The 24,823-nt window shown below is 40.2% G+C and overlaps 1 protein-coding gene across 1 annotated transcript in view; it reads left to right on the top strand.

Annotated features, from left to right (window-relative positions):
- The window catches only part of LOC136872188 (uncharacterized), a 60,037-nt gene that overhangs the window by 6,115 nt on the left and 29,099 nt on the right, over positions 1-24,823 (top strand). The window contains exon 5 of the mRNA XM_068227360.1: positions 5,162-5,276. Within this exon, the coding sequence (XP_068083461.1) occupies positions 5,162-5,276 (115 nt within the window). The remainder of the gene's footprint in view (positions 1-5,161; positions 5,277-24,823) is intronic.

The raw sequence follows: 24,823 nt of genomic DNA, 5'->3' as shown, positions 1-24,823 counted from the left end.
CTTACAATGATCCCCAAAAGGAACTTTCACCCCATCAACACAGTAATTAAAACTGAGAGGACTTTTCCTATTTGTGAAACTCACAACCTGACTTTTAACCCTGTTTATCATCATACCATTGCCTGCTGTCCATCTCACAACATTTTCGAGGTCACGCTGCAGTTGCTCACAATCTTGTAACTTATTTATCACTCTATAGAGAATAACATCATCCGCAAAAAGCCTTACCTCCGATTCCACTCCTTTACTCTTATCATTTATATATATAAGAAAACATAAAGGTCCGATAATACTGCCTTGAGGAATTCCCCTCTTAATTTTTACAGGGTCAGATAAAGCTTCACCTACCCTAATTCTCTGAGATCTATTTTCTAGAAATATAGCAACCCATTCAGTCACTCTTTTTTCTAGTCCAATTGCACTCATTTTTGCCAGTAGTCTCCCATGATCCACCCTATCAAATGCTTTAGACAGGTCAATCGTGATACAGTCCATTTGACCTCCAGAATCCAAGATATCTGCTATATCTTGCTGGAATCCTACAAGTTGAGCTTCAGTGGAATAACCTTTCCTAAAACCGAATTGCCTTCTATCGAACCAGTTATTAATTTTGCAAACATGTCTAATATAATCAGAAAGAATGCCTTCCCAAAGCTTACATGCAATGCATGTCAAACTTGCTGGCCTGTAATTTTCAGCTTTATGTCTATCACCCTTTCCTTTATACACAGGGGCTACTATAGCAACTCTCCATTCATCTGGTATAGCTCCTCCGACCAAACAATAATCAAATAAGTACTTCAGATATGGTACTATATCCCAACCCATTGTCTTTAGTATATCCCCAGAAATCTGATCAATTCCAGCCACTTTTCTAGTTTTCAACTTTTGTATCTTATTGTAAATGTCATTGTTATCATATGTAAATTTTATTACTTCTTTGGCCTTAGTCTCCTCCTCTATCTCGACATTTTCCTTGTAACCAACAATCTTTACATACTGCTGACTGAATATTTCTGCCTTTTGAAGATCCTCACATACACACTCCCCTTGTTCATTAATTATTCCTGGAATGTCCTTCTTGTAACCTGTTTCTGCCTTAAAATACCTATACATACCCTTCCATTTTTCACTAAATTTCGTATGACTGCCAATTATGCTTGCCATCATGTTATCCTTAGCTGCCTTCTTTGCTAGATTCAATTTTCTAGTAAGTTCCTTCAATTTCTCCTTACTTCCACAGCCATTTCTAACTCTATTTCTTTCCAGTGTTTGATTATGCGATATGGGGTGGTAAGTATTTTTACCAGAGAGCATTTAGGATTTTTTCCCACTGAGTGTGCACTGGTAAATATATTTACCACTTTGCTTACATGACTACTTTCCACTGTTTTTTGCAAATAATAGGTGCAAAATGCAGATGGAAAGCATGGAACAAGAAGTGCATATAATTATAAATGTCACATTGGCTCTCAAAATTGCACTAGAAACATGGGGTCATGGGGTATGTGATGAAATTGATGAGAGCCTCTTCTGAGAGGCCTTTGTTCGTAAAAGACATTGCTGGAACAATATCACAGACAAGGCACATAGTTCTCCTTACAAACTATATGGTTCAAAACAAGCCATCATCTAAAATTAATTTCTAAGATCGTATAAGAATATTTTACAAAGTAACATAAATATGCATTCAGGCAGGCAAGTGCCTAGGGGAGCGAGGGGAATTTTGGGGTATATCCCCCCAATACATGTCTGATTTGTCAACCCCTCCCCTGTGGAAAGCCCTGATGTCAGCCACTACATGAGGCAGTCTATTCTTACATCCATAATTACCCTAAAATGTATATTATTATTATTTTCTATATATGGCCCTGACTCAGAGGAACTGAATACGATACAGATGGACTAAATTTATGTTTTTCCGAAATACACTTGAAGTGTTGTTTGGATATAAATCCATTTTTCATAATTTGGGAAGCTAATATATCTTGTGACTGATAAAACGTTCGTCAATTACCTTACATTCCTGCTGCATGTTTTCATATTAGTGAATATAACATGTTGGCCAGAATAGTGTAGGAAAGGGCATATGTAAAACTTGTAACTAGAAGCTCTGAAGTTTATTTTCTGATATTTATATTACCAATTGCATTGAAAATGAGTACGTTATTAATATGCAAAACGAGCACACTATTTCGCCTTTCTTGGTACTTTATGTGTAGGCCAATGATAATTTGGACAAAATCTTTCAAAGTTAACCACAAAATATGCAATCTATGTTCACAAAACAATCAAAATATTCAAAAATATACATTGTTATCTTATTTAAATCAGGGAAACCTAGTATCTCGCTTAAAATGAGCTTTATTTTATGGTCAACACAATGCTTACACGAGTGAAGTTCAAGTAACGCTCTCTGGTAAACATATGTACCACTTCCCGAAGCGGAACGATTCAAACAGCCGTGAAGCGCGAGTTTCGGAAAAACTGGTAAATATTCTTACCAGAGAGCGTTACTAGACTAGAAAGCAGACAGTTACGGCCACTTAGGTTATTACCATCTGAACAGTTTCTATGGAAACCCAAGTGGTAAATATATTTACCAGCAACCTATAAAGGGTTAATATCACTAATATTGTCTTTAAATATTTTCTTCTTAGTCTTTCTGTGTACCAGTAATTTACGTGTAAAATACAAGTATGTTATCTTGGATAATATATAAGATAATGTTATATTTCATAACCTATTTGCTAGGTGTTATTGTAGTACTGTAAAGTACCAAGCTCGATAGCTGCAGTCACTTAAGTGCGGCCAGTATACAGTATTTGAGAGATAGTGGGTTCGAACCCCACTGTTGCTAGCCCTGAAGATGATTTTCCGTGGTTTCCCATTTTCATACCAGGCAGCTGCTGGGGCTGTGTCTTAATTAAGGCCATGGCCGCTTCCTTCCCACTCCTAGCTCTTTCCTGTCCCACCATCACCATAAGAACTATCTGTGTTGGAAAACAACTTGTAAAAAGAAAAATATTACTGTGAAATTTGATTGCGAGGGAACATTCTTGGTCATTATAATGGTTGTTTGTGACTAGCAGAATTGTGAATTGTCAATGCTGTATCTATTGTGAATTGGGGTTTCAGTTGAAAGCGTGGATGTTCCCTCGAATCCTTGTGGGCTTGTTTCCAGTGGCTAGCATTTGTTTCCAGCAGCTAGCTATTGAAAACACTGCTGTAAGATACTAGTAGGAAGATTCTGTACTGCTGCTGCTGCGACTCAGCAGAATGAAATGTACGCTCATTTCGCTTTGCTTTCAAGCAAGGAAAGGGAAGGAAATCACATGGTGCAAGATCAGGTAAGCATGGAGGATGTGACAAAATGGTGACCTGAGACAGAGTTTTGTGGCACTACCATGGCTAATTCCTACTGCTGCTGCGATATGATCTACCTTCTGGGTGCGACTGGCACTTAACAACATTATAACATCTTCAATTGTGCATTGAGTTTGCCTATTCGTGGCACTCATTATGCTCATCAACCTCCTAACTGTCTCCCTTATGTGTAAAACATTGGTGCCACTTCAGAATAGCACTGCAGCCCAAGGCATCATTGCCAATCATCTGAAATGTTTCAATAGTGAATTTGTTTAATTTCTGGAAGAACTACACATTTGCATATTGCTCATACACTGACATTTTCACATTACACATATCCATGTTGCTCAAACACCGACATTTTCATGTTACACATTTCCATGTTGCTCAAACCCCAACATTTTCACACTGAATGCCTTGTTTTTAAACCACAAAAAAATAAACATGGGACTGCTTACATTGTATGTATGCATCTGTCTCTTACTATCATGCTAGGGCGAGTAAAGAGATATTAAGGCACTATCTTGTGATGATGCCTATCCGCTCTAGTGCACCATAGCAATACTACAGTTAAAATTTAAATAATAAATAAAGAGGTTCAACCTATTCAATACAAAAGAATAAGAAATGCAGTGATTACATTCTTATATAATAATAAGTAGAAGTGGTACCGGTTTCGACCCTAGTCCAGGTCATCATCAGCCGATTAAAACATGAAGAACAATGCATAGGGAAAAGAAAATAAAAGATCAAATTCACTTCGATCAGTAGAATAGGCGATATAAAAATGACGGGGGTAGACACTGTAAAATTCAGAAGAAATAAAATGTAAGTCACTTAAGAGAAACAGTGCATAATTTTTTGAACAGCAGTATGGCACACGCAGTGTTAGGCAAAGTCTCATAATGTTTATGAAAAGCGGAGAACGGTTAAATGAGCTAGCTTGTATACACTGTCAGGCACAAAGTCATAACACAATCGAACACATATGAAGATCCATAATCGTGCTGAAGATGAGTAGATCAATTGAAGTAACTTGCCAGCTCCCGGTGATCAGCGCGATGTATTCAACATCAGGCAATGTGGTTTCAAACGCAACTTCTACTTATTATTAAATAAGAATGTAATCACTGCATTTCTTATTCTTTTGTATTGAATAGGTTGAACCTCTTTATTTATTATTTCAATTTTAACTGTGATACTTTTCAATACGGAACAATGAAATTTTTATCCTTAATAGCAATACTATGCGACCAGTCCATGAACTTAATGACTACTGCACACGAATATATTTTGCATTTTAACTGCTGTGTTAGTTGAGCTGTAGTAAAAAGATCTATTGATTGGGCTTTAACTATACATATTTTACCAATATTATATCAATAACATTTCCATTTTAAACTCCAGTTTGAATACTGTTAATGAAAATTGAGAATGTCATGATTTATACAGTAAGCAGCAGCCAGCTGTGCACTTCCCCATCCCATTTCTCACTGCTCCTGTATACTACTTCAGTGCCAAACATTTGCCAAGCTATGCTAGCCTGCATCCCGGGACCTACTGCCATGCGCATCAGTGTTCTCAGATAGGCACGCATTTGACATGGACCCCACACCACTCCTTACACCTACCACTGCACTCCCAAGTCCAAGTGCACAGCTGGCCGCTGACATCTGTAATGTAGCTTAGAACTTTGCACTATTTCCCTCTGGTCACAAGATGTGGAAGATTCTATACATTTCTTTGGCAATGTAGCAAGTAAAGAATTATATGGTATTTCTTTTGTTTTTAGGATTTGTGCTGCAGCTTGCTATCAGGAAGTCTAGAAGATGAAGACATTTTAGCTTCAAGTATAAAATCTCTTCTTGCTAGAGCATACACGGAGATTGATCCTAGAAATTATAATAGTAAGTTAAAAGATTCTATTATCATTCACAGTACAGTGACTGTAAGAACATAATTTTTCAGTTAGTGTGGCTAGTATGAGTAGTCTGTAGTGTGAAGGATTGGCAAGGAATGAGAGAAGAAGCTGCCAGGGTTAGCTATGATTGCACTGACCAACAAAATTAAAAAAGCACAAATAAACAGGTTTACTATACAAAACTGACTGTGGCTATTTCTTGACAGATGCAGTGTACAAGGTGATCAGATACAATGTCATCCAGGTATATAAGCATTAAAAGGTTAGTCGTACTGATAAATAATTTGAAAAAAAAATAATCTATCTTGCACTGTTCTTGTTTCATCAGCTGCAAGTTAGCCAATCAGATTGCTTTGCATGCAAATTATTATTATTATTTTTTTTTGTTAGGGGCTTTACGTCGCACCGATACAGATAGGTCTTATGGCGACGATGGGATAGGAAAGGCCTAGGAGTTGGAAGGAAGCGGCCGTGGCCTTAATTAAGGTACAGCCCCAGCATTTGCCTGGTGTGAAAATGGGAAACCACGGAAAACCATTTTCAGGACTGCCGATAGTGGGATTCGAACCTACTATCTCCCGGATGCAAGCTCACAGCCGCGCGCCTCTACGCGCTCGGCCAACTCGCCCGGTTTGCATGCAAATTCAAATGGGCTTTTTCAAGGCGGTGTTGCTAAATATGCACATGACTTAAGACCAGCTTGAGAGTACCAAACAAAGAAAGAACTTCGCCAGGGGAGCGATTTGAACACGGACTTCCAAGTTGACAGGATTGCGCCATGGCAAGTATGCTGAAACCGACGGTGTTCTTGTGTTTCATGGTTATTTGTCGGCATCAGTAGCTGCTAGCAAGACAGACGGAAATACCAGCAACATTTAACTGACATAATCTCTGAACTGGAAGATTTTAGTAAAATTTTAAGAGACGCTAATTTTAATAAATTGATTATATTAATTGTAAATAGAATAGTGTAGTTTTGGTGTTCCTTTATGACATTTATGATATATTTTATTTATTTATGACACTTTTAAGATAGGTATCATTTTCAAATTATTTATCAGTATGACCAACCCTCTAATGATCATACACCCAGTTCACGTTGTTTCTGACCACCCTGTATTTGCATCACTCTCTTGGCACAGCTACCACTGAAGTCTCAATTTATGGCTATGACAGTGCAGAAGCTGTTGAGATATGCTTGGTGCTGAGTGACGACATTCAGACCATGACTAGTGCATATGTATGTTATGCTGCAATAACACTTTCTGGCCTAAGGAGAAAAGCAACTGCACACTATATCATTTTCAATGCGATTTCATTTGGTGTAAATAAATATCACACAAGATATGTTTGCTTCTTCATTGAAAAATCACTTTATTGTCAATGAGTCTATTCTTTACAACACTTTTGCTTTAACGACTACATGATTATACACAACTAGCTGTTGTACCCGTGCTTCACTATGGAATTCTACACTGTATATAGAATTCTAAGCCGGCCCCGTGGTGTAGGGGCAGCGTGCCTGCTTTTTACCCGGAGGCCCCGGGTTCGATTCCCGGCTAGGTCAGGGATTTTTACCTGGACCTGAGGGCTGGTTCGAGGTCCACTCAGCCTTGTGTGATTAGAATTGAGGAGCTATCTGACGGTGAGAGAGCGGCTCCGGTCTAGAAAGCCAAGAATAACAGCCGAGAGGATTCATTGTGCTGACCACATGACACCTCGTATTCTGCAGGCCTTCGGGCTAAGCAGCAGTCTCTTGGTAGCCCAAGGCCCTTCAAGGGCTGTAGTGCCATAGGGTTTTATATAGAATTCTAGGTTAAGTAGTGTAAATATGAGTAAGATTGTATTAATTTGCATAGCTCTTAACGTTACCCCAGAAACACAACGGGGAGTCACCATACGTTTTTTCTCATGTAAAGACTGGGTTAAGAAATTTTCAATATAATGGCAGACCCTCTTGCCTATTATCAGTCACAATCAAGTTAGGGAGTTTTCATTATGATGGTAGACCCCACTTGCCTACTGCCAGTCAGAATCAACTTTGGCATTTTTCATTACAATGGCAGACACTAACTGCCTTTTTACATCCTCAGAAAGACTTTCTTTTAGCTTTTCCCGACAGAAGTCAACATAGGTCATTACAATGACGTCAGTAGGAAGGTCGAAATTAAAAGCAATGCTACCATATGAAATACTCCAAATGAAAAACCGCACATTTTCTCACTTTTAACGAACAGTACTACACTATAATACCAATGTAAATGGTCCGTTATTGGACATTATAAATTTTCCTGGTTGCCAGCATTTTGCACCAGAAATTAGCTGGAAAAATTTATAATGTCCAATAATGAGCCATTTATATTGGTATTATAAATTTCCTCATTCGGGACAAGTGTTTCGGGTTCCCTATGGGAATCCTCATCTGTATCATCAGTACTACACTGCTGATCTAACAGTCCAAAGTTACAGAGCTGGATTAACCAGGCCACAGACAGCCGTGAACACTCCTCTGCCATTATTCCGTTAAATGTGCACACTGCTTATTCCAATCAGTTCCTCAGATTAGGGATCGAATAGCTGGAATACTATGATGAAACAGTGTCCTATATACCAGCATTTATCAGCAAATTTATGAACCAGAGGAACGGTATGCTAAAGAAGAGAGGTATCTAACTCACCAGCAACTTCTTTGCAATTCGCTTTACGTCGCACCGACACAGATAGGTCTTATGATGACGATGGGACAGGGAGGGGCTAGGAGCGGGAAGGAAGCAGCCGTGGCCTTAATTATGGTACAGCCCCAGCATTTGCCTGGTGTGAAAATGGGAAACCATGGAAAACCATCCTCAGGGCTGCCGACAGTGGGGTTCGAACCCACTATCTCCCGAATACTGGATACTGGCCGCACTTAAGCGACTGCAGCTATCAAGCTCGGTTGCAACTTCTTGCCAATATTCAGGCAGGCTGATATACTCGGTACGCAGCTGTAATCCCAGCTGTCGGAGATGAGTGACAGCAGAAAGCGCAAAGCACATCATAACAAACAATGGTCAATGCAATGTTATTGTTGATCAATTTTGTGAGCTTTCTATATTGTAGGCCTTAACATTTAGTTTTCTTCCAAATCTGTGATATTAGGATCTAATGTAAAGTGAGTCCTCCTTTCTTTCGAAGTGTCAGACCCCTTCCATTTTTTCTCTCTGATTAGTGTTATATAGAGGATGGTTGCCTAGTTGTACTTCCTCTTAAGACAATAATCACAACCACCACCACCAATCTTATCATCACAGTCATTAGGGTAAAACAGAATAAAACATAAATGATTGGAAATAGTATATTTTATGACTTATGTTATTTAGTACTTTTCGATAGGACCAATATCATAGGTATTTAAAAATTAAATTTTAGGTTCCTTCCCCTAAACTACCATTTCAACCAGGGTGAATAAAATTATTTATAGCATAGACTGTACTTCCTTATTTCCTGACTGTACATACCATTTTTATTAAATTCTGTTGGCCCATTTTTTCGTGGCTCGGCGTTGATGTGGACTTAGAAACAAAAATCCAAATTCATGAAAATCTCTTATCATAGCCAGTACGGTAAAAATGTATAAGACATAAATGAACAGAAATTTAATACTACATAACTGTAATATAGTTGGGGACAAAACATGACGACCTCAGTTCTTGGAAGCGAGCTGGAAGCCAGCTGTAAATCCCACCTTGCACCCTGCTGAGTTAATGAGCCCTATGTGATCCTTGCTTGGTATGGAGAGGTTGCCAAACCACTCACTCTCTTCAGTCTCGACTCTTTCTTCATGAAATAACTGATATTTGTAATATTTATAACTTGCCAGTTTAGCGCAAGAGCAGTAATATGTCGGTATTCTTCCGGCCGTGGGTAAATACAGAATCACTGTGTAACGAAGCGGAATTAAATCTGCTGCCTGGACCTTCTTATTCCTCTCGTTCCTCACCAAGAACTCCAACTAAAAGTGACAAAAATGTGACTGGCAGAGGTGTTAAATTATGAAAACAAACCGTGATGTTGGTTAGGAACATTAAAAATTTCTTACAATTGTTTTAGGAAATGGCGGTGTTATAACTGGTAAAAATTTAAATAATTTAGAATCGGAAGCAACAGGAATCTGTGTTACTACGATGAAAAAAATAGTCAAAATCAGTGATGACAATACCTATGTAACCCCCACTAAAAAAATAAGTTCAGAAGCAGAAATTTGCATTTGATAAAATAGACGATTTCACTTGGGACCTGCTTCGTTGAATAGTTTTGTGTATTAAAGGGACGGTAAATCTCCAACAATAGGTGACCTAACAAAATCAATGAAACAGAAGACTGCTGGAACAGATTATCATTTTCCATATGGGGCGACGACACTTTGTCGTCTTCTGAGAAGTATGGGGTTTAAATACCTGTTTGCACCTAAAAAGTGCTTAAAATCTGAAACACCTGAAACAATTGCTCGGCGCTACAGATATCTTCAAGATATTCAAGATCTTTGGGCCCAAGATTATGCTAACATATACCTAGATGAAATGTTCGACAGTTAACTGTTGCAGAATGAAGAACTGGACAGATGATTCTGACAATTGTGCTGTAACAACCCCATTCAACAAAGGCGATAGAAACGTTATTGTTCATTGTGGTGGACGGTTTGGTTTTATTAGTGATGCTCTTCTAGTTACACACACTAAAATGGCGGATGCTCCCGCGGATTACCATGGGAGCATAAAATCAGAAATCTTTGAAGACTGGTTTGAAGGGAACATACTACAACGCTTAGAAGGACCATTTGTAATAGTTATGGATAATGCCTCCTACCACAGTCGTGTATTTAACCCTAAACCCAATCAATCCTAGAAAAAAGATTGAATCCTTCAATATATGATCAATAAAAATATTCCTGTCCCTCATCCTGTTCCTATAATACAAGTACTCCTCGAAATGATTACGGAGAACACGCCTATTGGAGAAAGAAAAAAGAAGTATGTTGTAGATCAATTGGCAGACAGTTATGGACACACAGTCTTGCGCATACCGCCATACCACTGCATTTTTAATCCCATTGAGATGGTGTGAGCGGAGATGAAAAGGAGGCCCACATCACAAAACCTAAGAAAGAAACCATTGGAAGAAATTATTCAATCACTGAAGGAAGCCTGTACGCTCGTGACACCTGAAAAGTGGAGAAATTACATCATCCACATGGAGAAAATAGAAAATAGCTACAAGAGCATCCAGTCCATGTTTGACAATGAGAAGATTTATATACAGCTAACAGATTCTTCTGGTTCTGAGGAGGAAGACGACGACGACGACAAGGATTAACGTAAAATTTTAATAAGAAGAAATATAATGGATTACTGGTTATGTATGTGATGATGCTGGATTTAGAAGTTAAACTAGTAGTATTTCTTGTAATATTTTCTTTCCATGGAATTGCTTGTTGTACTCTTGTAGTAGCAGCAGTTGTAGTAGTAGTAGTAGTAGTTGTTGATGTTGATGATGATGTTGTTGTTGTTGTTGGGTACTTGTTTTAACTTTTCTATCACACTAATGTACATGAACATTGCAACCTGTTCCCAATTGCGATGCATTTAATAATAATAATAATAATAATAATAATAATAATAATAATAATAATAATAATAATAAAAGAGGGAGTTAATGCCTTACCATCTGGGCCCCGGAGGAGCCAATAATTATACTAATTATGAATAGTTAATAATAATTCAGTTGTCTCTTCATTATGAATACATTATTATTTTCACTTTTCAAAATGGTTTACCTTACAAACTATGCAGCCTATTGGTGGGATACAATATTGGATGATTTGAAAATTCATTCTGTTAACAATTATATGATAATAGCAACAACAGCAGCAGCAGCAGAAAATAATAATAATAATAATAATAATAATAATAATAATAATAATAATAATAATAATAATAATAATTATTATTATTATTATTATTATTATTATTATTATTATTATTATTATTATTATTATTATTATTATTAAATATTATTATTATTATTATTATTATTATTATTATTAAATATTATTATTATTATTATTATTATTATTATTATTATTATTATTATTATTATTATTATTATTATTATTATTATTATTCATGTGGCTATTTCAGCCTTATAATGTTCTGGCATTATGTGAAATGGAGAACTACAGAAATCAAGAACAGTCGGTGGGATTTGAACCCACGGCACCTCTCGACTTCAGGTTACTGGCCCGTCACACTATCACTGAGATAGTCCAGTTTTATTGGTCGTTTTAAGTTTGCGTTTTAGTATTCACGGGTCCCTGTTCATTACCTCATAACCTACTTTAGATCGCCATAATACAATATTAACATTATTTTTTTCATGTCTAAATTCCTGAGCTACAATATAATAATAATAATAATAATAATGAAAATCTACAACCTGTTTTCCAGTCATTGACCGGGTCAGGAATGGAATGAATGAAGCAGATATAGGCTATTAGTACTCCCAAAGTGATTTATTAATGACTGATAGAAGCTATGAAATGAGAATGGGGAGTGTTGCTGGAATGAAAGATGACAGGGAAAACCGGAGTACCCGGAGAAAAACCTGTCCCGCCTCAGCTTTGTCCAGCATAAATCTCACATGGAGTGACCGGGATTTGAACCACGGTATCCAGCGGTGAGAGGCCAACGCGCTGTCGTCTGAGCCACGGAGGCTCCAATAATAATAATAATAATAATAATAATAATAATTTAGTTTACATCGAAAAGAATAAATTCCATAAAAATAGTTTTCTTCCTGCTCTGGCTCGTTTGGTGCTAATGAGGTAGACGATTTGGCAACTCTGACTACGGCAGACATAGTAAATCTTATTAGCCCCTAATAGACACCGGGCTCCCACTGAAGAGTAGTGGTATGGGGTGAGGTCATCATGTTTTGTCCCCAACTATACTACTGAAGTTGTGTAGTATCTATCGACAGGACCACTAATAACATAAATATTCGAGAATAACATTTAAGACCTTCCCCTAAACTACCATTTCACTCAGTGTGAATAAAATTATTTATGGCCTAGAATATATTCCCCAACTTCAAATTCTCATCAGTCGTTTTCTCGTACGCGTAAACGTCCGTACATACATATAGACAGACAGACAGAAATTACGGAAAATTAAAAAGTTCATTTCCTTGTTACTATGGACAAGACCAATATAGAAACTTAAAAAAATGAAGTTCTGAGCAATGTACAGACAAAACTCTTATTTTATATATATAGACTAGCTGATGTACCCGTGCTTCGCTACGGGATTCTCAGAAAGACTGACTTTGTGGTTTTCCTAACCTGAAATCAACATAGGTCATTACAAAAACGTAAGTATGAATGTAGCGATTAAAAGCAATGCTATCATATAAAATACTCGATCAAATGGAAAGCCGCACGTTTTATCACTTTTAACGAACAGTGCTGCGGTTAGATTGCGGTGCCAGTCTAATAGTCCAAAGTTCCAGAGCTGGGATGACCAGGCCGCAGATTGCCATGAACACTCATCTGCCATTATTCCGCTAAATATGCACACTGTTCATTCCAATCAGTGCCTCAGAGTAGGGATTGAACGGCCCGAATGCTATGATGATCCAGTGTGTTACGTACCAGTAGTATCAGAAAATTTATAAACCAGGGGAATGGCATGCTAAAGAAGAAAGTTATCTAACTCCCCAGCTACTTCCCATCAATATTCAGGCAGGCTGTTACACTCTGTACGACTGGGCGAGTTGACCGTGTGGTTAGCGGTGCGCAGCTGTGAGCTTGCATCCGAGAGATAGTGGATTCGAATCCCATTGTCGGCAGCGCTGAAGATGGTATTCCGTGGTTTCCCACTTTCACACCAATCAAATGCTGGGCCTGTACCTTAATTAAGGCCTAAGGCACTCCTAGCCCTTTCCTATCCCATCGTCGCCATAAAACCTATCTATGTCGGTGCAACGTAAATCAAATAAAAAATACTCTGTACGCAGCAGTAATCCTATCTAAGGAGCAACAGAAAACACAAAGCACATCACGACAAACAATGGTCAATGTAATTGTTGATCAATATTATGAGCTTTCTATATTGTAGGCCTTCACATTTAGTTTTCTTTTGACTCTGTGATTTGTAAAATATTTTATACCATAAACTGTACTTTCTTATTCTCCGCCTTTACATACCGATTTTCATTAAATACTGTTTAACCATTTTCTCATTACTCGGTGCTGATATGGACTTAGTAACAAAAATCCAAATTCATGAATATCTTTGTGATCATAGCCAGTACAGTAACAATGTATAAGACATGAATAATAGGAAATTTAATACTATATAACCTTAGTTATGTAGCATTCATCGATTACACCTCTAATAAGAAACATTTGAGAATTACATTTCGGGCCTTCCCCTAAACTACCATTTCACTCAGTGTGAATAAAATAATTTACAGCCTAGACTATAGCGACTTATTTCCTGACTTTGTATACCGATTTTCATCAAGATAGGACTACTAATAACAACAATATTTGAGAATTAAATTTTAGGCCTTCCCCTAAACTACCATTTTTCTCAGCATGAATACAATTATTGATAGCCTAGATTGTAGCAACTTATTCCCCAACTTTGCAAACACATTTTCTTTAAAATACGACCACTAACAACATAAATAGTTGAGAATTCAATTTTAGGCCTTCCCCTAAACTACCATTTCACTTGGCGTGAGTAAAGTGATTTATAACCTAGATTGTAGAGGCTCATCCCCCGACTTCACATACCGATTTTCTTTAGACCACTAATAACATAAATAGTTGAGAATTCAATTTTAGGCCTTCCCCTAAACTACCATTTCACTCAGCGTGAGCAAAATGATTTATAGCCTAGATTGTAGAGGCTCATCCCCCGGCTTCACATACCAATTTTCATTAAATTCTCTTCAACCGTTTTCTCGTGATGCGTGTACATACATATAGACAGACAGACAGACAGACAGACAGACAGACAGACAGACAGAAAAGTAAAAAGTGCATTTTCTTCTTACTATGGACATGACTGATACAGAAATACCATTATTTTCAAATTCTGAGCAATGTACAGACAAAACTCTTATTTTATATATATAGATTATAAGCAACACTGCAACACTCTTACGAGCAATTTACTGCTGATTCTGACAAGTAGTGATATCAACAAGTCCTTACACTGATCGTTCACTTCACCATCACACAATCAATCCTGAAAAGTACAGATATCAACTAGTCCACACACTGCGTGTTCACTACACCATCGCAAGTCAAGACTAACTACCTGACTCACTCACTCACTCATTTGTCAGCCTGTCAGCTCGATATATATACCATTTGACAAACAGTCTAGAAATCTCCAACTTCTAGAATTGTTCCTGCACAGGCTGAATGGAACATACCTGAACAGTCTATCGACTGGCCAGTCGACTGGGGTACTCCCTATATACTGAGCACAAATGTTCAATTACAATACAGTAATCCACAGTGATGAAGTCTACAAAATTTCTAATGTTTCCACATGTATCTGGAAAATAAAACATCAAAGTAAGTTTTCAGAAATCTCCATATGTATCAGAATAATAGACAAATATAGGAATATTACAGAGTTTTCTACAGTTTTTGATTAAGCAGATTTTGAGGTGATAAGAATTTACAATACATATTATCAGGCAAATCATATGTTAGCTGTACTTAACATTTAATAGAAGATAATTAAGATATATTAAAAATAATATGATAACTACCTCTTGCCTCATCATGCCTTGTACACCTCATTACGGAACCTCCATCTGTTTTTTTGGTTTCCTTACAACTGTATAACCTTTGGTGATACTATTTGAGGATCCAACCACCCTCTAGGCTACAAACTTAACAGATAGATTATATAAGTCGTTCAAGAAGAACAATATTGATGATCCAGTTTTAAAGTCACAATAGCCATTCCATACCTGTATGGGTCACATAAATTCGAAACAAAGTCAACCTAGATGTGTTCCATCAGATACCTATTGAAACAGAGGATAATTCAAACCTACATTGTTAGACATCGAATTTGGTTGTCAGGAAATGATATACTGTACTGTATTTGTTCACGTACCACTTGCAACTCTTTTTTTTTTTTTTTTCTCTTTTTTAATCGTTCCAAAAGTGATTGCAAGAAGCAAATTTCATTGGTAACCCATACTGTCACCTGAACAAACATTATGATACTTTTTAGCAAAAATTCCATTTAACACTTTAAAAAGGCACTGGATAATTCTGATAATACATCTGCCAAAATGCCAATTACGAGGCATTAGCTGTTATCAGCATGCTAAACACGCAAATTAAGTTAAAATAAAATGTATGTTAAGCTAGAAACAGAAGTAATTTCCAGACAACACTCATTTGGAGAACTGTAAGTCTAAAAGCACACTGGTGATGTCTGAATTGTGCAAATGCTGTGATTTAGTGATGAATAAATTCTTGATGTGTTGATCTTGGAAAAGTTCAAGTTCTTTCTAATTGAAGGTTAATTCTATTAAATACCTGTAAACTGTAGGAGGAACTTCTCTTAAAAAGTGCACTGACTGGGTAATGGGCTTGTCACCACAGATGTAAAAGGAGGATCTAAAAAGATTGATAAGGACTCTGGTAACTTGGCCCCACTTCATTCCAACTGAGTTTACTCTGTTCCTTGCATCTGGCAGTGTATCACAATTTGAAACAATGACTGATCCTAAATATTTAAAATAATTTGTTTTAGGAAGATCAATGCCATCGATGTTAATGGAATGATTTCTTACCTCTCCACACTCCCAAGTACTCCAATTTTCTGACATTAACTTGCAGTCTGTAATTACCCAAGTGACTTTTCCAGTGTTGGATTAGCTGTTGTAGTTCTTGTGAAGATTTTCAGGAGACTACAATATCATCAGCATAAACCAGAGTCCAAGGATGTGGTGTCTGCAACTCTGCAGTGATGGTGTCAAGACAAAGGATGAACAAAAGGAGAGATAAAGCCAATCCCTGATGCACACCAACTTGGATATTAAATAGATTCCAGCAGTGCATTGGACATACCTGGTGACATTCCTATACAGGAGTTGGACTCATCAAATGTAAACTTTTGGTACACTGTATAATCTGAGTACATGCCAAATAAGATTATATGGCAGTCTAATAAACGCCTTTTACTATACTTAAGAAAAGGGAAACTGCAACACCATGAAGGCATTGGTCATTTGTATTGATTTTCAAGATATGGAACAACACCATGTAGGTATGTAAACGATCAAAGTTTCAGACCCATTGGATTGTTGCTACAGGTCTCCCCACATGATTGGTCGTGGAGGAATCAACTCCAGTATATGGACCCTGGTGTAGCGTAGTTGACTTGCAGTCTGTGCAGTGAAGTGTTCCCCGTCAAACATGCCTCGACTACAGAGGAGAGCACACTATCAACAACTGTCGCCGTTTGAGAAGGCTCGGATAATTGGGCTGTGTGAGGCTGGATTATCGCTAAGGACTGTCGCTGCACGTGTTGGCCGACAGACATCTATGGTACAACGTGTATGGCTGTATGGCAGCAGTGGTCAAATGAAGGTACCCACACTCGTAGACCTGGCACAGGCCCAGCGCGACAGACATCTGTGAGAGAGGATCGCCGCATCATTCAGATGGCCCAGATGGAACCCCATGCAACAGCAGTGCAAATTAGAGCAGCTGTGGCACCCCGCGTTACACAACGAACAGTTGGTAATCGCCTGCGTGCAGCTGGCTTACGAGCCCGTGTCCCTGCAGAAGGTGTTCCATTGACCCCACAACAGCAACGTGTAAGGCTGGCCTGGTGTCGAGAAAGATCGACATGGGTCGACGAATGGCATAGGGTCGTCTTAGTGATGAATCGCGCTTCTGTCTTGTCCACAGTGATCGCCGGAATCGTGTGCGCCGACGTACCGGGGAGAGGGGCCACCCAGATCTTATTGTCGAGAGGCCCACAGGGCCAACACCAAGCATTATGTTCTGGGGAGCTATTGGCTTTAATGTAAAATCACAATTAGTGCTTGTTGAAGGCACTATGACTGCTCGACAGTATGTTGATAGGGTACTCAATCCAGTTGTTGTCCCTATGATGGCGAACATTGCTAATGGGATGTTTCAGCAGGACAACGCCCGGGTTCACACTGCACGGATCACCAAAAAGCTCTCCACGACATCACAACCTTAGAATGGCCCCCCAGATCCCCGGACCTCAGTCCTATTGAGCATGTGTGGGACATGATGGGTCGACAACTGGCCAACCGTCCTCAGCCACCCACAACTCTGGAAAAACTGACCCGTGCAGTGCAGCAAGTATGGGCCACAATTCCTCAGGAAGCGATCCAGGGCCTTATTGACTCCATGCCTCGACGAATTCATCAATGTATTGCAGCTCGTTGTGGGCACATCATGTATTGATTGTTGTCCAGACTTGCGGTCAGAGGGACCTGAAAGTGTAATCATCGAAGCACAATGGAACACTTGTCCTGCATGTTCAAGTGCAGCAATGTAGCACCACTCCTTCTGAGTGTTGCAATTTCCATTTTCTTCAGTGTACTACTCAAATGTTTTCATTCCTCCCCTGAAGGGGAAGGCAGGCCTCTTTGATGGTAACACCATCTCTCAGGCTGGGATATTTGTTACAGTGAAGGAGATGCGCAGAGAATATGAGATGGTTGGCAGCCATGCCCTATATTAGGAACTGTCCCAGCATTCGTCTTATGCAGGAGAGTGGAAAACCATTCTCAGAACAGCCAACGGTTGGGGAAAGCTGTGAGCTCCAGCCCTGTCCCATCTCCCAAATGCAGAGGCGTAGAGCCATGGCCACTTATGGGCCGAGACTCACTCTGCATCCATTGACAAATGCCTTTTGAAGATCCAGGAATGCCATGTGGAGCTGTTTCCATTTCTCTTGGTGGTGTTCTATTAAGAGGCATGTATGGCATTGACTGTTCCCCTACCTTTTACAAAATCACTTTGATGATGTTATTTAAGGATTCAACCACCCAATGACTTTTAAGACTAAGTATCTCATAACAATAAAAGGAAGTGTTTGTCTGTCTGTCTGTCTGTCTGTCTGTCTGTCTGTCTGTCTGTCTGTCTGTCTGTCTGTTTATTTGTGTGCAATGCCCAGCAAAATCTACAGCATGCAGAGATCTGAAATTTTGAACATTGGTAGATGGAAGGGGGTTCAAATGCACCTTGAAGCCAGAATTTTCATTTTCACATTTGTTGGTGAGTTATAAACAAAAAACCATTGGAGAAACATGTATTGGGATATGACAATCCAACGTGCTGTCACTAAGATTATGGGCATGGAGTCACTGTCACTAGGCAACTACATAAGGTAGGTAGAGAAAACAATTCAAGGAGCCATTTTACGTCCATGGCTTAGTAAGCCGTCTTTGATCTTATATGGTGTGAGGGCATATGACCCTGTCGGATGGGGACGTAAAGTCTTGAGCTATTCGAGAGGAGTGGGCTATGTGCCGGCGCCGGGTTTCATCCTCTTTATTCTTATAATCATATATCATGTCATTCATTTTATCTCATTAACTCATCTGATTAGGTTGACGTCATGAAAGATATCTGTTGTAACCAAGGTTGAAATTTACAGAACACAACTTTTATTGCTTCACTTTATGATATTTACACAAATAACTGAAATTTATTTTGAAGCAAAAAGGAATATTGAATCTTGAGAAAAGTCTGTCTTTATACAATATGTACAGGTTTGCAGTCTTTATATACACTTCTATCTTGAAAAGATAGTCTTCGTGAATTGACACGTTGATAGTCGAGAACTATCTGGCACACTAACATAAATGTTTATGAGAGTCCTTGTTTGTTGAAGTGCCTGAATTCCTAAAAAGCAAGTTCAATTGATTGAAGAAATTCCACCTAGCGAAACTAAGGGAGCTTGCATGAATTAGGGAATGAAAATGGCTTGTAAAAGAATTACGGGACATAGGCAGCGGAAACAGGTAAGGGAGCGGTGACCAGAGGTGAGACCTCGTACTGCCAGAAATTCAGTCCACCTGGTCGAAGCACATTTTCAAGAGGAGTAGCCTCCGTGCTCGACGTAGGGTGTATTCTGGAGCTGGACACCGGGGCAAGTGGGCAATTGAGGAGGCAGGGAGCTCCTATTTATAGTACACTCGATGGTCAGGCACGCGCACTGGGGGCTGCGCGTCGAAGCTAGCAGAATGATACACAGGCGCGCGTGCAGCTGGCTGTCGGAGCGAGAAGAGAGCGCCGGACATACAACACCCTCCCCTCCTAAATGCGCCGGTACGGCGTGAAACGGCGGCGGCGCTGGCGGCGACTGCGATGCTGGGGCGGAGCTGCTGATGTCTCTGTTGTATTGTCCGGAGCTGGAACTGGGCGGAGTGGCGCTGTCTCGTCCTGAAAGGAACCCATTGTTATTAAATGATCTAAGGCTCGTTCAGCAATAGATTTATCTGGTTTAGCAATAGCATCAATAGCTGGACAGGGGCGGTAGCGTAGACGTATCTGATCTTGATGGCGGCAGATACGTTTCTCCGTAGTCTGTATCTCGTAGAGACGATGACCCAAAGATCTGCAGATGACTCCAGGTATCCAGAGTGGGTTGGATTTGAATGTCCTGGTGTAGACCTTGTCATTGATGGAGAACTTCGTTGGTGAGGTCTTATGCTGGGCCGGAAGAGGCTGTAACAGAGAAAGTAAAGTTCTGTGAGGCCGTCCAGGGAGCTTCTGTGCAGGAGTGATATTATCAGCGCCGGGTAGAGTTCTGTAGTTGTTTAAGAGTTGGAGCAAGGCTTGGTCTTTAGTTAAGCCTGAAGAGACAGCTTTCTTCATACTTCTTTTAAATGTTTGTACGAAGCGTTCAGCTTCACCATTAGATTGAGGGTGAAAAGGTGGTGCTAGGATATGACGAATGCCATTATGTGTACAAAAGTTCTGAAAAGCAGTAGCTGTAAATTGAGGTCCGTTGTCCGAAATGAGTACTTGCGGTAAACCTTCTGTAGTAAAGATTTTCTGAAGAGCACGAATGGTAGCTTCGGTTGTAGTTGTCGAATGCATATCCACGACATATGGAAAGTTTGACAGTGAATCGATGACTATTAACCACATGGAATTGAGGAAAGGACCTGCGAAATCGATGTGAACTCGTTCCCATGGAGTAGTAGCAGGAGGCCATGAAGCAAGATCAGAAGACGGGGCGTTCTGATTCGTTTGACATTGCTCACAATGACGTATTAGCTTTTCGATGGCGGCATCAATACCGGGCCAGTAGCAGTGTTGACGGGCGAGTTGCTTTGTTCTGGAGATACCCCAATGGCTTTGGTGTAATAATTCGAGAACTTGTTTCTGTAGGCTAAGTGGGATAACCACTCGGAAGATGGTGCCTGCTTCTAGTAATACAACTCCGGCACGAGTCGTGAGACGATGCTGCATACGATGATAAGGTGCCAGGTGGGCAGGAAGTGTGCTCTGAAGAGGCCAACCGTTGCGGATGTAAGTACGTACAGTAGCAAGGGTACTGTCCTTATCCGTAGCTTTAGCTATGCAGGTAGCATCAATAGGAAAACTGGATACAGTATCTTCAAGTTCTATGTCCAACTGAAGACATTCAGATTCTTGAGAATCGAAGGCAGTATCAGGACCAACGGGTAAGCGGGAGAGGGCATCAGCATTACAATGCTGGGATGTGGCTCGATATACAATCTGATAGGAATAATCAGAAAGGAACATGGACCATCTTTGAAGCTTTCTGAGGGAATTCTCTGGGATCGTATTACCAGGATGGAATAAGTGTACGAGAGGCTTATGATCGGTAATGATCAGGAAATGGTTGCCATAAAGATATTCATTGAAACGGCGAATACCAAAGATGATGGCTAAAGCTTCTTTCTCTATCTGTGAGTATCGACGTTGATGGTCATTAAGTGTTTTCGAAGCGAAGGCGATGGGGCGTTCTTGTCCATGACGATCCTTCTGGGAGAGAACGGCACCGACACCGTAGTCTGAAGCGTCAGTAGCTAGCGTGATGATCTTGTCGGGCTGAAAATGAGTGAGTTGTATAGCGTGAATTAAGGCGTTGTTGATTGTTTTCCATGCCTGTTGGCATTGCGGAGTCCACTGAAACTTAACACCTTTTTTACGTAGAGCGTTTAATGGAGCTGCCACTGTAGCGAAGCGTGGAATGAACTTATTATAATAGTGCGCTTTGCCTATGAAGGACTGAAGCTGCTTGAGGTTCTGAGGTGCTGGCATGTTTACTATCGCGGAGACATTCTGCATACTAGGACGAATTCCATTCTTATCAAGTATATGTCCGAGGTAGTGAACTTGAGGCTGAAAGAAGGTACATTTAGCGAGATTCGCTCGTAGTCCATTGTCTTTCAATTTCTGGAGAAGAAGGCGGAGATTGGTTAGATGTTCCTGATGATCTTCTCCAGTAACAATAATATCATCCAGGTAGTTAGCACAACCGGGAATGGAGGCGGTGAGTTGAGCCAAATAGCGCTGAAAAATAGCCGCTGAGGATGAAACACCGAATGGGAGCCGCTGGAGCTGGAGCAGTCCGAGAGGAGTGTTGAGTGTGAGAAATTTCTTAGATTCTTCGTCTAAAAGTAGCTGGAGATATGCTTCTTTAAGATCAACTCGAGAGAAGAATTGTCCACCAGAGAGACGACGGAATAAGTCTTCTGGACGTGGAATAGGAAAGATATCGGTTTCGAGTTGTGCGTTGACTGTAGATCGAAAATCGCCACAAAGTCGAACATTACCATCAGGTTTCTTGATTACCACAAGTGGAGTAGCCCATTGACTAGAAGTAACTGGTACTACAATTCCAGTTTGTATCCATCTTTCTAATTCTTTCGTGACCTGGTCTTGAAGTGCTAGGGGTACTGGACGTGCTTTGAGGAAGCGAGGCTTAGCTCCGGATTTCAGCTGTATGTGAGCTGTATAGTCTTTTGCTGTTCCGAGCTGAGAGTCGAAGACTTCAGGAAACTGCGCTAGGAGAGCGGTAACGTCAGAAGTAGGATGCAATGTAGATACGACGTTAATGTTGTCATGTATCTGGAAACCAAATAAGTTAAATAGATCCATGCCCATAATGTTTGATGCAGTGTAGTTGTTAACTACGAGAAGAGGAACGGCCTTCTGAATTCCTTTATAACTAGCCTGAAGCTTAACTTGACCTTTGATGTCAATTTTCTCCTTGTTAAATGTCACGAGCTGGATGTCAGCTGGAGAGCATGAAGGTGAACCTAAGTCGTGGTAGGTAGTCAGGTTAATAATAGAGACAGGTGATCCAGTGTCTAATTGAAAATCGACAGATCGATCAGAGAATGAGAGAGGAATGACGATTTTGTGAGAATCCTTTGTGGGAAGAATAAGATTGATCTGATCAACTTCCATGTCTTGGCGGGGCTGTATATGCTTCCGGCGCGCTGCAGTAGTCTTAGCAGGGCGGAGCGAACTTTGACAGACAGTCTGAATGTGTCCAAGTTTATTACATCGTTGACAAGTAGCTTTGAAAAAACGACAGTCACGACGTTCATGATGCTTGAAACAACCTCGGCAGGAAGGCAGGAGTTTCGAGGTGCTTTTAGAATTGGGCTTCCGTGTAGCATTACGAGAGGGAACCTGGCGAGAATGCTTGGTGGAGAGCGCCTTATCCGTACGGTTCACTGTAGCAGAGGACTTGCGGGCCTGAGGCGAGACTTGTGCAACTTCGTGTGGAGAAGCTATGGCTGCGGCAGTCTTGGTAGTAAGCTCATAAACCGTAGCAATACGCTGGACGTCTTCTAAAGAAGGGTTACTCTGCTTGACAGCGTCAAAACGTATTTTGTCTTCAGGAGTATGTAAAATTATCATGTCCCGAATGAGAGAATCAGTGTAGGATGAACCACAACCGTCCTTGGAGCAGATGAACTGGCAGGGTTTAGCTAGACCACGTAATTCAGTTATCCATTCAGTATGTGTCTGATGGGGTTGCTTTCTGCTCTGAAAAAATTTATAGCGAGCAGCCACTATGTGAGGAGCTTTGGCATAGTGTTCCGTGAGACGGGCCAAGAGCTGCGTGAAGGGTACCTCAGATAAGTGTTCTTCTGGACTTAATTTACGTAGTAATTCACACGTAGCATTGCCAACCGAACTAAGAAATAGTGCGCGGCGGCGTTGATCATCTGTGACAGAATGGCAGATGAAATGCTGTTGCAAGCGGGCTAAATAAACTGACCATTCTTCCTTAGCTGGATCAAAAGCAGAGAACGGAGGAATAGCTGATGGCTGTGTAGATACAGAAATAGCTTGAATAGCCTGAATTAATGCTGCCTGTTGGTGTTGCATAAACTGTTGTTGTTGCTGCTGTAAGGCTTGGAAGACCGTAGCTAGTTGTTCCGCAGTAGCCATAGCAAGATGCGTGCAAGAAAGAGTAAGGTAAGCTGTGTGTCAGAACTGGTTGGAGTGTCGTTGCTGTTTAGCACGTCGCCGTAGAGTTGACAACTGGGCCCGTTGAATTGTAGTGTTGGTTTCGGTTGTACCTCGTCACTATAGAGTTGGCAACTGGGACCGAAGAATTGTAGTTTGTTGCTTTTTACCTCGTCGCCATAGAGTTGGCGACTGGGGCCGATGAATTGTAGTGTCGCTTTTTTACCTCGTTGCTATAGAGTTGGCGACTGGGGCCGATGAATTGTATTTTGGTGCTGTTTTACCTCGTCGCCATAGAGTTGTGTTGTAACCAAGGTTGAAATTTACAGAACACAACTTTTATTGCTTCACTTTATGATATTTACACAAATAACTGAAATTTATTTTGAAGCAAAAAGGAATATTGAATCTTGAGAAAAGTCTGTCTTTATACAATATGTACAGGTTTGCAGTCTTTATATACACTTCTATCTTGAAAAGATAGTCTTCGTGAATTGACACGTTGATAGTCGAGAACTATCTGGCACACTAACATAAATGTTTATGAGAGTCCTTGTTTGTTGAAGTGCCTGAATTCCTAAAAAGCAAGTTCAATTGATTGAAGAAATTCCACCTAGCGAAACTAAGGGAGCTTGCATGAATTAGGGAATGAAAATGGCTTGTAAAAGAATTACGGGACATAGGCAGCGGAAACAGGTAAGGGAGCGGTGACCAGAGGTGAGACCTCGTACTGCCAGAAATTCAGTCCACCTGGTCGAAGCACATTTTCAAGAGGACTAGCCTCCGTGCTCGACGTAGGGTGTATTCTGGAGCTGGACACCGGGGCAAGTGGGCAATTGAGGAGGCAGGGAGCTCCTATTTATAGTACACTCGATGGTCAGGCACGCGCACTGGGGGCTGCGCGTCGAAGCTAGCAGAATGATACACAGGCGCGCGTGCAGCTGGCTGTCGGAGCGAGAAGAGAGCGCCGGACATACAACAATATCCGGTCATAAAAACGCGCTATG

This window comes from Anabrus simplex, chromosome 4 (assembly GCF_040414725.1).
Source record: "Anabrus simplex isolate iqAnaSimp1 chromosome 4, ASM4041472v1, whole genome shotgun sequence".
In the NCBI taxonomy this organism is placed as follows: domain Eukaryota; kingdom Metazoa; phylum Arthropoda; class Insecta; order Orthoptera; family Tettigoniidae; genus Anabrus; species Anabrus simplex.
Note: the sequence above shows the minus strand (reverse complement) of the source record. Positions and strands in the feature narration are given on the sequence as shown.